This window comes from Palaemon carinicauda, chromosome 6, assembly GCF_036898095.1.
Source record: "Palaemon carinicauda isolate YSFRI2023 chromosome 6, ASM3689809v2, whole genome shotgun sequence".
NCBI classification, from domain to species: domain Eukaryota; kingdom Metazoa; phylum Arthropoda; class Malacostraca; order Decapoda; family Palaemonidae; genus Palaemon; species Palaemon carinicauda.
The window spans coordinates 91,052,939-91,068,250 of NC_090730.1; the positions used below are offsets into that span (position 1 = coordinate 91,052,939).

The 15,312-nt window shown below is 38.1% G+C and overlaps 1 protein-coding gene across 1 annotated transcript in view; it reads right to left on the bottom strand.

Annotated features, from left to right (window-relative positions):
- Nucleotides 1-15,098, bottom strand: part of LOC137642596 (uncharacterized) — a 176,806-nt gene extending 161,708 nt beyond the window's left edge. Inside the window, exon 1 of the mRNA XM_068375292.1 lies at nt 12,211-15,098. Coding sequence (XP_068231393.1) covers nt 12,211-13,882 — 1,672 coding nt within the window. The 5' untranslated portion in view covers nt 13,883-15,098. The remainder of the gene's footprint in view (nt 1-12,210) is intronic.
- Between the last annotated feature and the right edge of the window lie 214 nt (nt 15,099-15,312).

Genomic DNA, 15,312 nt, shown 5'->3' on the forward strand with positions numbered 1-15,312 from the left:
AAACTAAGCATTAGCCTTTTGGCCACAGACACCAAAAGAAATGGCTGCATACTTAATGAAACACCGTTTTCGGAGCATCAAGCAGAATACCCAAAAGAGCAGGATTCCTAATTTAATTACTACTGGTGTGAATTAGAATGACGATTCAGTGATACACTAACTCCAATTGAGTCCAACAAATGACCTAACGGAAATGATACAATAGGCCTGCCTATTAAAATAACTACATACCTAGAATTACGAGCAGGATGGTAATGTCTGGGAAGATCTGAATGCAAAGGATGCATCAATAACAAAATTGAAAACGAAGAAAGTAATAACAAAGAATGATATAGGCTGTAACCATTGATAACACAAGCCACTATGATAAGATAACTTTTCATTTGTACAACTTCAGGTTTCTATCTTGTTGACAACGCTGCTGTCAACTGCCCAGAGATAGCGTTTCGACAAGTCGTATTTGGGGCAATTTCTCGTACCGCTTTAAGAGCCAATTCAATTCCGTAAGCTGCAGGACTATAAGAGTACATTTAACGTCTTTACGCATACAAATTAACCGTTAAAACCAGGCTTGGTCTGGATTCTTATGAATGAAATCCCCCCGATAGACATTAACAGATTAAATCATACAAATGTAGGAGCTATAAAAACAGCAATTCCTAAAATCTGGTGAAAGAAACCGTTTAAAATATTACAAGCAGCTCATAACAGCCACAATAGCAATGCCAGAACTAATTTAAAAATACAATTTTATACGTTTTATATTCTCATGAATAACTCGCTAACTCTTGAATAGAATGCAAAGTGAAGCATTATACACATTATAAAAAAGAGCAATATGAAGCTACAAATAGGTCTCAAAAATACTAACATTTGGGTAACATTGGAAATTCTGTTGCCCTGCTCTCATAGTAACCACTGCATTCTTCAAGACGAGAAGATTAGTTCGTACAGAAAAATGCGTTTAGAATGACAGGGACATTATCTCAATTGCGCATTTTTCACCAGGAAGCTACGAGGAATCATTACATCTAAAGGAAGGAAATGAAAGTCAGGAAATTAAAGTTAATAAATGACCCCTGACTTGAAACAACCAGAGAAAAAGATAGGGAATTCTTCTTTATATGAAGCTAAGAACACAAGAGGTATGTATGGCTTTCAAGAGAGGAAACGTGACGACCTTCAATGATGATAGGTCACGAAGCAACTAAACTACCATGTCACTCCAATACGAGGTCAATTGCCAACTGGAAAGACATTGGAATTTGGCATTCGTCAATACATTTGAAACAGCAGCGGAATGAAACGATTTACTCCCAGAATAAATTAATACCTAAGGAATTTTACTAATGAGAGAGAGAGAGAGAGAGAGAGAGAGAGAGAGAGAGAGAGAGAGAGAGAGAGAGAGAGAGAGAGAGAGGTCTGACCATAAGTCCCCATTACCCAGTGAACCCGAGATCCATCTGACTTCTCCCCTTCCCCCAATCTCCCTCAAAAGTAACGGTTTAAGCTCGACGCCTGACCCCCCTCCCACCCCACCCTTCACCATTATTGCCACAGCCACGCCCCCCCCCCCCCCCCATGGAAGCCCATTCACCAACTTCCCAGATTCCTCAACAATACTCAATAAGAGCATTCAATCAGAAACTGACATATAGCGTTAACAGAAATACTGTTCTGTTTCTTTCAATCTGACTTGTTAAAAGGCATATAACTAAAATTTAAATCTTGGATAACTGTGTGTAACTGCACGTACGGTTTTTGTAATTACAAGGAAACTGTTCATGAAATCAAAGCATGCTACTTTACGAAATCTTTGCTCTCAGGGATATTTTTCCCTGTTGGAGCCCTTGGGCTTAAAGCATCTTGCTTTTCCAACTAGGGTTGTAGCTTAGCTAGTAATGATAATGATCTCTCTTCCTCTTGTTTGTTTAAGCATTTATAGTTTATACAGGAGATATTTATTTTAATGTTGTTTCTCTTACAATATTTTATTTTTCCTTGTATCCTTTCCCCACTGGACTATTTTCCCTGTCGGAGACCCTGGGCTTATAGCATCCTGCTTTTCCAACGGGGTTGTAGCTTAGCCAATAATAATAATAATAATAATAATCACAAGATATCATGAATTCAAAAGCATTATCTCCATAAAATTGTCATGATAAATATCTGTGCATTAATCAAAAGATTAAATCGGAGATAAAAACATTTTTTACAGTGTCCTCTCTCCCGACCCACGTTTTTTTTTTTTTTTTACTGTTATTCATTCATTGTTTAATATATGTTCATTCATATTCTATTGTGACTACGTTTTCTGGGCCAACGCAACACCTTTTTAAAGCGTGGTCACAATCAGCACAGTCGTCTAACTGCCAGCCACCCAAATAACTAGCAAGGTCAACAACCACAGCCGATTTTAAACGGAACGTTGTCAATCTGGAGTCGGGCCAGGCCAAAAAATTATCCCCATGAACCAGACACTCACAGTGACTCGCTAACGATCGGGTAGTTAGTTATTATCAAGGCTATATTGGCCTTGGTTATTATTTACTCGAAGTCGCCGTTGTCTTAGAATTCACCCTTGTAATACATGTGGTGTGTATAATACATACATACATACATACATACATACACATGCACGCACGCACACACAAATATATATATATATATATATATATATATATATATATATATATATATATATATACATATATATATATATATACATATTATTACTAGCCAAGCTACAACCCTAGTTGAAAAAGAAGGATGCTATAAGCCAAGGTATATATATATATATATATATATATATATATATATATATATATATATATATATATATATATATATATATATATATATATATATATATTCAAATAAGCCATATAGTTTAATACATTAATGTCTAGATTCTCTTATCGACCTCGGGATCAGAGTCCTAAGGCAGAACCACTCAAAGACAATAGCTTCTGACCAGGCCGGGAATCGAACTCTGGCCCAGGAAGATTGTATTACAGTGATATAGCACTTCGTCGAAGTGCTATATCACTGTAATATAAGCTTCCTGGGCCAGGGTTCGATTCCCGGCTTAGTCAGAAGCTATTTTCTGAGTGGTTCCTCCTTGGGCTCTAATCCCGTGGTTGAAAAGAGAATCCAGACATTAGTGTATTAAAATATATGGCCTATTTGAATATGAAAAACGTCTAAATGAGCAAAATTTATCATAATATATATATATATATATATATATATATATATATATATATATATATATATATATATATATGTGTGTGTGTGTTCTTTTAATGGCCAGACACTACTACATTAGATCCCTCTCTCTGGTTACGGCTCTTTCCTTTGCCTACACATTCACCGAAGGGGGTTAACTATTGCAATGTAATTGTTCAGTGGCTACTTTCTTCTTGGTAAGGATAGAAGAGGCTCTTGCCCTATGGCAAGCAGCTCTTCAAGGAGAAGGACACTCCAAAATCAAACCATTGTTCTCTCGTCTTGGGTAATGTCATAGCCTGTTACAGGGTCTTCCACTGTCTTGGATTATAGTTCTCTGGCTTGAGAGTACACTAGGGCACTATATTCCCCTTATTATTTTTTAAGCTTACATAGGAAAGATCTATTTTAAAGTTGTTACTGTTCTTATAACATTTCATTTAAATTGTTCATTAGTTCTCTTGAAGTTTATTTTCTTGTTTCCTTTCCTCATTGGGCTATTTCTCCCGGTTGGAACCCTTGATCTTATAGCATCCTACTTTTCTAACTAGGGTTGTAATTGTCTAATAATAATATATCATTACTCACTAAGCTACAACCATGGTTGGAAAAGCAGAATGCTATAAGCCCAAGGGCTCCAAGAGGGAAAATAGACCAGTGAGGAAAGGAAATGCGAAAGAAACAGAATAGTGTTCCAGGGTGTGCTCTCAGTTTTTTTTTTAAGTTAGGGTCAGAAAGCCACGTACCATGTCATTCATTTTCAAAAAGGAAGTTGAAGTTTAAAGACAACCCAACCATATGGTTTGCTGCTCCACACAGTAACATTCAGAGACCCGTGTTGTTCTAGACGCAACAGATGGGTGGTAATGGGCTACAAATGGGATCATGGAGGACATTAAGTCCCTGTTGGCATCACAGATATGGCATGGAACGGATCAGTAAGTCCTTTTGCACACCTACTTCAATCACCAATGGATAATATCTGCAAACTTATTCGTTTGTCGGAATATAGTTATAGTGTGTTCATTCAAAAACTAAATAAAGAAATAAAACTGCATAAGTGTCCGTAAATCATATTACAATTCTTAGCTGGCAAAGATTTAATACCATTTCTTATCATCTAAACAAAGCTGGCTAACCAAAAAAACCACGATACACCACCCCACACACATTATTATTATATATATATATATATATATATATATATATATGTGTGTGTGTGTGTGTGTGTGTGTGTGTGTGTGTGTGTGTGCGTAAAGACACTACGTACCGGCCCGAAGCTATGACCAATGTACGGTTGTACCTCTATTCTCATACAGTATACAGTACAGTATATAAGGAATTCCAGTTAAAAGAGTTGGCCTATAATGATCAACGGTAATTGTAAAAGGGACATTTCTTTTAAGTTCACCGTTGTTGAGCGTTAAAAGTATGTAAGTGAATACACACGAAAGCACACTTTATATGATCGAAAATTTTCGACAGAATAAAAAGAAAGTACAGTAATTAAATCCACCATGACTACTCACGATAGATGGCCATAAATGCAGAAGCGAAATCTCACCTGTAAAGAGAAAAAAATCAGATGTTAGAAAAATTTCAAATCACACAATTAGAAGAGAAAATCTAATAAGGCCACGGTATTCGTTAACAAAGCAAAATCTCTTCAAGAAGTTATAGCATGGCAAAATTTAAGTTTCACTTTGCTATTCAAGAATGTATCGGCATTAACCAGAATTTTCTTCAAAATCACTCATATACTTGAATTACAGTACTTCAATTTTCGTGTAGCCCACTCTTCGTCCACTGGAACGTACATACACCGCATACTGTAGTCCCATCAACTAATGGAGTAGTAACCTACAGTACATCAAGACACTACCGCCTAAGTCTTTCGGGACTTTCTTGGCACTCTATTTTGATAACAACTTCAATGGATGTAGATCTTAAATATTCTGTAATTCATTTTTCTTATATAAATCTTCTCGTGGCATTTTTGCTCTCTTCAATAATAAATACATTAAAGAAAACGAACAAAAATATTATCAAGTCGTGTTGCCAACTTTTCTGAAGGGGCCAAGGTCAAGTTAAGCAGGCCAGACCATGTTACGGATTTAAGGACATTGTAACTATTATAACTAGAGTTTCTATCCGAGCGTATTTCGCCGCGTAGGAGGAAGCTCCATTTACAATAGGAAGCATTATAGTTATACTAAAAAAATATCCTTTGTATCTTATAATTAATATACAATTTTGTTGACATTCTAGAAATATCTAGAATGCCATCTGACAGGTTTTCTGTAGAAACATTACGCTTAATCCACACACACACACACACACACACACACATATATATATATATATATATATATATATATATATATATATATATATATGAGAGAGAGAGAGAGAGAGAGAGAGAGAGAGAGAGAGAGAGAGAGAGAGAGAGAGAGAGAGACCTTAGACTTTTAATTGAGACTGTTGTGTGTGTTTGTGAAGTACCTCAAAACAATAAGGATTTTCCTTAGCACTGAAATGAACAAAACCGTTTTAAATTGCTTCCACGGTTCCCACATGAAGGTGACAACGTAACTGAAATCCGTAACTGTTTTGTCCCAAGTAAATAAAATGTCATTGAAGAGTATTAACAAAGAAAAGATGCATATTCACAACTCTTTTATTATTATTATTATTATTATTATTATTACTTACTAAGCTACAACCCTAGTTGGAAAAGCAGTATGCTATAAGCCCTGGGGCTCCAACAGGGAAAATAGCTCAGTGAGAAAAGGAAAAAAGGAAAATAAAATATTCTAAGAAGAGTAACAACAATAAATATCTCCTATATAAACTATAAAAACTTTAACAAAACTAAAGGAAGAGAAATAAGATAGGAGAGTGTGCTCGAGTGTACCCTCAAGCAAGAGAACTCTAACCCAAGACAGTGAAAGGCCATGGTACAGAGGCTATGGCACTACCCAAAACTAGAGAACAGTGGTTTAATTTTGGAGTGTCCTTCTCCTAGAAGAGCTGCTTACCATAGCTAAAGTCTCTCTTCTACCCTTACCAAGAGGAAAGTGGCACTGAACAATTACAGTGCAATAACCCCTTGGGTGATGAAGAATTGTTTGGTAATCTGTGTTGTCAGGTATATGAGGATAGAGGAGAATATGTAAAGAATATGCCAGATTATTCAGTGTGTATGTAGGCAAAGGGAAAATGAACCGTAACCAGAGAGGAGGATCCAATGTAGTACTGTCTGGCCAGTCAAAAGACCCCATAACTCTCTAGCGGTAGTATCTCAACTTTCGTTCTCCCCAACCCCCAAAATCATTCATATCATAATTCCGAATTTCAACACAAAATCTCATATTTCAGACCAGATATATTAAGGAAACTGAAAATAATTGTTTTCCAGACTCTCATCTTACAAACATGTTTGTACGCTTATATATGAGTAAGCTCAGAAAGCTACCATTTCAACAATTATCGCTGTTGGTGTAATCCCAACACTAATGAAAGAGAATAAAAAACTAAGTATCAATCATAATAAAACCGCAGGATCTTACGAATGATTTTCAACGTACTCATTTATATTAATATCTATTCACTCCTAGTGAATGCCTTCAAAAAGAATAGATCCTCTCAATATTCTACCCGATATGAGTATGGAAATACCATTGCCACGATTGTTCCATTTCAAATGCTGAAAACAAAAACCTGCGTGTTATTGCCTTCCTTTCCTCAATACTATAGGTAGTAGGTTGGCCAGGGCACCAGCCACCCGTTGAACTACCGCTAGAGACTTATTGGGTCCTTTGCCTGGCCAGCCAGAACTACATTGGGTACCTCTCTCTGGTTACGGTTCATTTTTTCTTTGTCTACAAATACATATACACCGAAAAGTCTGGCCTATTCTTCCCACATTCTCCTCTGTCTTCATACACCTGACAACACTGAGATTACCAAACTTTCTTCGCTCAAGAGTTTAACTACTGCACTGTAATTGTTCAGTGGCTACTTTCCTTTTGTTAGGGTGGAAGAGACTTTAGCAACGGTAAAAACCTTTTCTAGATAGACACACCAAAATAAAACCATTGTTCTGTGGTCTTGGGTAGTGCCCTAGCCTCTGTTCCATGGCCTTCCACTCAGACACGCTTTTCTATCTTATATCTCTTCCTCTGTCTTTTTTTTATAGTTTATGTGTGATAGATCTAATTTAATGTTGTTACTGTTCTTGGAATATTTTATCTTGATTGTTTATTCTTCTTTGGTAGTTTATTTCCTTGTTTCCTTTCCTCACTGTGCTATTTTTCCTTGTTGGAGCTCTTGTTGGAAAAGCAAGATGCTTTAGCATCTTGCTTTTCCAAGTAAGCTTGCAATAATAATAATAATAATGGGTCCTTTCACTGTTTGCCTCGTTTTAGCGCCCTACCTCACTTATCACCTTCCCCCCGCGCTTATCACCTCTCAGTTTGGCCCACTTTGCCGTACTCCGACTCGGCTCGCCACGCCAACTGCTTTACAAAAAAGAACACCTCTGCTCTCCAGCTCACGTTGGCGCCAACAGGGTTGAGACTCCGGAAGACAGAGTTGTAAAAGTTACGCTTTCTAATGTACCAAGAACTGCAGCGGTAAGGAATTGATGTTAACAGAGGCACATTGGTTTTATAATGATCATTACTTGCCTATTGTTTTTTTACGTCAGAGCGGGCTCGCGCGCGCGCACAGAGAGAGAGAGAGAGAGAGAGAGAGAGAGAGAGAGAGAGAGAGAGAGAGAGAGAGAGAGCCGAATTCTGGCTATCGATATTTTCTACTGTATAATGAATGAGGTATACAAGTAAACATTCTTTCATGGAGACTAATGTATTAACAATTATTAACACATGATGATAGGCAACTTTGTTGTCACAAGAATGTATATTAATGAAGGAACTATTAGAAAATAGCACAATGCCTAAAAATTCTATGTTTAAAGCCAGCATGAGACAGTTCTGACAGAAAAATTTAAGAATTGTATGACATACGCAAATGCTTCCTTTCATACCAACGAACTCTGCAATAAATTATGAAAGGCCACACCAATTATACTAGATTATATCCTAAAAAGGTTGCAATTATTTTAACAGCGCAATTGAATTAACCAACGCTACGTGCTTTCTGGTGGGTAATTCTATATTATCAGAAAAATCAAAAGCAATGTTTATATATGTGCTGAAAAGTTTTCCAGGAGAAATTCTTCCTCTACAAAAACACAAGTACACGGGCAATCAGCAGCCGACTGTCAAAGATCTTCGCCTTTCACTTTGAAATTCAACTTTTCAATTTTATGTATCACAAGAACTAAATCCCCCAAGTTGCTGGTATCTGAATAACTGCAGTCTACAGCTACCCGTCTGTTCCAACTAAACTAACGGATTCCTAATATATTGCGCAATGGGATAAAACGTAAGTTTAATCCACTGGAATTAGGAGTCTTCCAAATTTCTAGAGACTTATCGTCATTGGAACTGAATGGGATCTTAGGAATAGTGCCTTCAACGTTTTCTTAGTGTTCATTCAGGACCCTTAGGTGACCTTTAACAACTAACATCTCAGAAACATTTATGTTCACGCTCGGTGGTTCTACTCTCTTAAAAACACGTATTGACTCAATGGTAAACTGGAATGCTGGGTCAGATTACCATAAACAGTTCTCGCAAACACTCTAAGATGGCGTCCAGAAGGCCCCTGGTGGACCACCAAAGCTTATACAAGAACAGCTTGTTATGAGAGTTCGGTTCGCCCGTTCCAAAAAGCGAAAAATTGATTATTATTATCATTATTATTTTTATTACTTGCTAAGCTACAACTTAAGTTGGAAAAACAGGATGCTATACGCCCAGGGGCTCCAACAGGAAAAATAGCCCAGTGAGGAAATGAAAGAGGAAAAATAAAATATTTTAAAAACATCAACATCAAAATAAATATTTCCTGTATAAACTATAAAAACTTTAACAAAACAAGAGGAAGATAAATATTATAGAATAATTTGCCAGAGTGTACCCTTAAGCAAGAGAACTCTAACCGAAGACAGTGGAAGACCATGGTACAGATGCTATGGCCCTACCCATGACTATAGAACTATGGTTTGATTTTAGAGTGTCCTCCTAGAAGATTTGCTTAACATAGCTTAAGAGTCTCTTCTACCCTTACCAAGAAGAGTGTAAAAACTAAACAATTACAGCGCAGTAGTTAATCCCTTGGATGAAAAAGAATTGTTTGGTAACCTCAGTGTTGTCAGGTGTATGAGGACAGAGGAGAATCTGAGCGCTACTCTTGGAAAGCTGAACAGACTTGCTAGACACACTGTATTTGTCTGCTCAGAGGTTCCACGGGAAAAAGTATGCTGTTCCACAGGGTTCATTGTAGATACCCTTTTCCCTATCCCGACTCATCAGCATAAACAACCCTTTTCTGGTACAATCTTAGTCCATATAAATTTGAATTACAAACATGATAATTCGGAGCTTCGGGTCGATCCCAATATGATAGAAATTTATTTATTTGAGCACGATAATGTTGATTTTCACCCACACATACATGCCCCCCCCCCACCACCCACACATGATATATATATATATATATATATATATATATATATATATATATATGTGTGTGTGCGTGCGCGTGTGTGTGTGTTTGTGTAAAATGTGTATATATATACCCTTTAGGCATAGTCCTTCTCTTAAGAAATTTCCATCAAATTCTTATGATCTTTTCACGTCATTGGGGATAGTATTTAGAAGGAAAAGATAAATTTTTTTAGTGTGCTGCTCCATTATTCCATTCTTATTTTTTTGTCTCCAGCGTTTCTCATATTAACGAGTCACTTGACAGCATACTGTATATTCATCTTCCTTTTTAACTTTGCTATCAAAAGGAGCTCAATTTCTCACAAGATATTCAAAGAGAAACTATACCAAAGAAAATGCTGTACTGCTTAGTATTATTAAACTAGAAGGGGATAAAGGTTTCGAAATGAAGAATACAGATATAAGAAAGATAACGCAGATTTGCCACTTGAATCCTCAGCAGAAGTCCTGAAATCCAAACTATTCATTACACTCAGTTCACTTGGAATGGAATTAAGTGTCTATGGAGGAAAATGTCTGAATAATGTATATGAAGGAAACATGAGCCAACTTTCCTTTATAGAAGCTATGTGTGGATGCTGAATAAAAAAGAAAAAAAAAGCTTTTCAGAACAACTGTCTGTGTAACACATATGGCAGAAGATGAACAGAAAGGATGCAGAATGTACAGTAGAGAGGTATGGTAAAATAATGACCTTACAACCTAAATGCAACAGTACCTGTGATATAAGGGAAAAGGTATATTGGTAAGGAGTTTAATCCCGTGTTTAAGAGTCATGAAGTAGGCTTATGAAGCGCGCAATGCTGTGAAAATTTTCTTTATGGGATTGTCGATAATTCAGTAGGGAAGGTATGAAGTGGGTAATGATCATTGTCCTTTCTTATCTGGAACCACCTGCATTGTAAACACCAGTAAATAAAAACCCACACAAAGTTCAGTTCTATGTTGGGAATATAGTTTCATCTAAAACCATTAAAATACACATGGTAAGTGAGAAAAGAATACTCTAAAAAACTCGGTCTTCGCAAACCCTTCAAGGAAATAGCTATAGACTACGCACAGAATAAAATAAAATTGCTTATTTTGATAATGTTTACGTTGAAAATATATTCTTAAAGGTGGCCAGTTTGAAGATCAGCATAGTCTGGTAAGGTTAGGAGATGGATGCATGGACAGTAAGAAAGTGCACATACTGTCAGATAAGTTTAGTTGGGCTAGAAATTTCATGCAAAATGGTATTGCTGAAATGAAAGGACATCAAATACTGGAATGGCTGATATCTATCAATAGTACTCTGTTGATAGGTGTGGTGAAGAAGAACTTCCAAACCTAATGGAGAAATTGTTTAGTGTTTATGCCTTAAAGGAGTCTATGGTTTATGCACAAAATAATAAAAGAAGAATTGTGAGAGTGGGATAAAATAAGGGATAAGATGGTATCAAGCTATTTATAAATACATTAAAGAGGATTAGTTGAAACTAGAATTGAATATATAAAGAGCTTGAGTGAACTCTCCATTCTAGAGTTGAAGAGTGGATAATAGATAAAGATGAAATTAAAAGGTGGAAGCTTGTCAAATGAAAGGTCTGAGACTACTCCAACCATCGAGGAAGTGAGATATATAGATCAAATGTAGTGAGAAAAAAAGATAATAAAAGTAGAGCAATAAACTTGAGAATCAGCATGATCATGTGAAAAAAGAGATTCTGAGTAAATGGAGGGTGAAAGAAACTGAATCAAACGCCCTTTGACATTCACAAAGCCAGAGTGCAAGCAAGATAAGCCAGTTGCTCAGGGATTGTAGGGAGAGGTGTTTAAGACACTAAATATAAGTTCATTGTGTGAAAATTTTCTATGCTGGTGGTTCGTCCTTGATCCATCACCCTATAGGGTGAATGTGGTAGTGACCCTCTTGATCATATATAGATGTATTAATAAATTGGACAATTAAATTGGATTTTCAGAGATCCTTGCAAAACAATTTACACACGTCTACAGAAATTTTGCTTTCCAACATGGTATGATTAGAGACAATTATGGTGGTATCTCACTGTAATTGTCTCTTTGGCAAAATAGGCATCCTGAAAGTATTATAAAACCCCAAGAAATAAATATGTGAAGTTGAAATATCAATCGAACAAGCAATGGCAGATGAATTACCAAAAATATCTAAACAAGAAAAAACATGTGAAACTACGAGGCCATTTGAATATACAAATATCAAGTGAATAACTTACAGACTACATTATTTATCAACATTTTATTTCATGCTAGATATAAAATTCCCAGTACAGATACATAAAAAATCAGCAAACTTCCTTAATTAGTACAATTAAAGACAACATACCTTCATGATACTGATGCATGAAATATCGGTCCAATATAGAAGGCGGTGATGAGAGGAATGGAGATCCACTGAATGGACCTCCTTGATTAAGGTAATGCTGCTGCTGATTTGGACGGTGCCTTGCAACCGCAGGCACAGACCAGTGCCTTGTCCGCATAGGGGGCACGTCCCTAGCGGAGCTTTTCACAATGCGTATGTCTAAATCCCTGTGCCCTGCAAAGGACTGGCTGATTGATGAAGAGATATGAATACTTGGGCGAGCCTGAGGCTCACTCAGTGATCTAACAAGTTGTTTGTTGCCATCGCCAATTGCCCCCAAGAAATCACCATCTCCTGCACACCCTAAGGCCTCTCTGTTGGAAGATGTTACTCCCCCGACTACGATGCCATATAGTGGTTCATCCTCAGAAGAGGAAGAGCAAGAGGACGATATAACAGTAGATGAAGCTGAAGACGCAGGTGAAGGAGGGGGTGTTGGGAACATCTGTCCAGTAACACAATGGTCACACGCACACCCAATACCACTGCCACTTACAGGCACTATGGCCATTTCACTGCTTTTCTTACTTTCCTCATGGAATCGGACATTCTCCCGTTTGGGATCATTGTAGTTATAACACATGGGCATGTAAGGCTTCAAAGTCACTATGGTGCCTAAAGTATCTTGCCCAATTTCCCCACTTCCACCTTGCAGAGGTGGTGGGGACCCTGCAGTTGGCTTACGATCTTTCTTACGACGTTTCCGAGGCTTGATAATTCTCGGCAAACAATTATCTGCATGACCTATGCTGCCTTCATCCGAGGTCACGGACACGCTATCGCTGGCAGTAGGGACCATTGTTGTCTGGTGAGTTTGGGTGGTCTGATGATGATGGTGGTGGTGATGGTGGTGGTTAGGGTGATAATAATCACCTGATGCTGTTTGGCTGTGTTGATTATTGTGATTTCCATGACTGACTTTATTACTATTACTATTGTTAGTACTATGATGACTGTGGCTATGTCTAACTGGAGGTGGAGGTGCGCTGCTCCCCCTCATGGCGGATCCACTTCCAGCACCCCCACCTCCTCTCGTCCCTGTTAGGATAAGAGGATGACCATGGGTGTGGAGGGCCAACTGTGCCAAAGGAAGAAGCTCCACATCATCCATCTCTTCACCATCAACTCCACAGCCATCGTGATGACTCTTCGACTGGTGGTGCTGAGGATGAGGTGAAGGACTACTGTGATGATTATAATGGGCACTGGAAGACGAATGCTGCATTTGTTGGTGGTGGTTATGAGGCCTTTGGTGGCTGTAGAGATTCTGAGGGCGAGAGACAGATCTTCCAGACGACCGACGTTGATGCATGAAGGAAAAGAGTGGCAAGCCTGTGAGTGGTGACCCGCCATTACCCTCAACTGCATATGTATTGTCCCCTCTGGCAGAAGGACACCCACCACCACTTTGGGTATGATGCACCGTCCCACCTGTCGTCGAATGCCGTTGTGAACCACTTGCTGGCGGTGTTCCTCCTGCAGGACGCGAGTGTGGTGATCCATCCTGACTGGGGTGTCGACGAGCTCTCCCCACTCCTTGCCCTCCTCCACCTCGAGAGGGACTCACACCACCATTATTGCCCGATTTGGCCACAATAAGACAAGGCCCACGGTATCTTTCTACGTCATGCATACTGATATCAATAACAATTTAACAACAAACAGAATAAGAAAGAAGCCAGAACTACGATTTATAATAAAAGAAAAATATGACCAGAAGTCTTCCTGAAATCACAGGCACATTTTAATTTGAATGCAAACAGCAATAACAATAATGTCAGTTTTAATGGTAATACTTCTGACAGAAATAGCATAGAAGGCCTCTAAAGAAGAAAACCAACTCTGACGAGTACTGGTAATGGATGGAGAAGAGATTCTGTGTATAGGCAAGAATCGACCCCTGAAAACAGGGGAATCAACAAAATATTTCCAAGAGACAGATCCTGAGATGGTTACTAAAAAACAATAACTATTAATCAGTACTTATATTCATAACAATATTAATCCTGAGTGTAAGTTGGAAGGGTAAGTTCCAAATAGTCGCCCCACAAGAAAGACTGTGAAGTATATCAAAGCCAATAAACAAAACTTGAATTGACTTGGTTAGAAAAAGCTCGTCTGTGTATCTTAGATTTGCTTGACAAGACAAGAGAATATTTTTCTCTTCTTGGCAGATTATGATTGGGCGATGCTGCCAACTTTCTCTTTGGTCATTTTCTTGGTTTTATTTACTCGCTCATTTCAGACCTGTTGCTTTCGCTCTTCTCAACTCTCTCCGACTGTCTGTTGCTAAATGACATCAGCTGTTGTCACCTTTTCTTTACCAAAAAAATCCGGAATCACGAAATACAAAATATATGCTTATTAACCTCTTCATTATACTCGTGCAAAAGTAGATGAAGAGTGTTTCTTGAGATCCTAAACTTATCACAGTCGGTAACTAGTAAAATCACGACGTCAAAATAATTGAAAGAAAGTTCAATTTACTTTTCGGAGCTGTCTCATTTCCGGTGTCTATATAGAAGTGAAACAACTCTAATATAGTCAAAACAGAGCTACACCAACTTCACTCCCGATGTCTAACACCAAAAAAAAAAAAAACGAAAAAAAAAAACACAACCACAAAACTTGCACATTCTTCTTTAATCCACTTGCATCACATTAAAACATTGATATCTTCTTCTGTCCAGGTATTTTATACTTTCTTTCTCCAGAAAAGATAATGGCACGCTGAAAGGCACTGAATCTCCATGTGACTTTTCGATCCGACAGCCTTTTCCGATTCACCATCGTCACATCACGTGTCTGAACTGTAAGTCCGACTCACAGAGACACCCTAGCCTTGGAACAGCCACTGACACACTGATTAGTGCATAGCATCGCGTTTCCTCGATGGCCTGGTGGCTCGCCTGGCCCCTCCCAATCCCAACACCTAACCCCCCCCCCCCCTCTCTCTCTCTCTCTCTCTCATTTGGAAACTCGTGGTCCTGCAGCGTTCACGCACAAACACACTTCACGAGCTCCCCCCATACGAATGCGCAAATACTTCCTCTTTCAAAACTT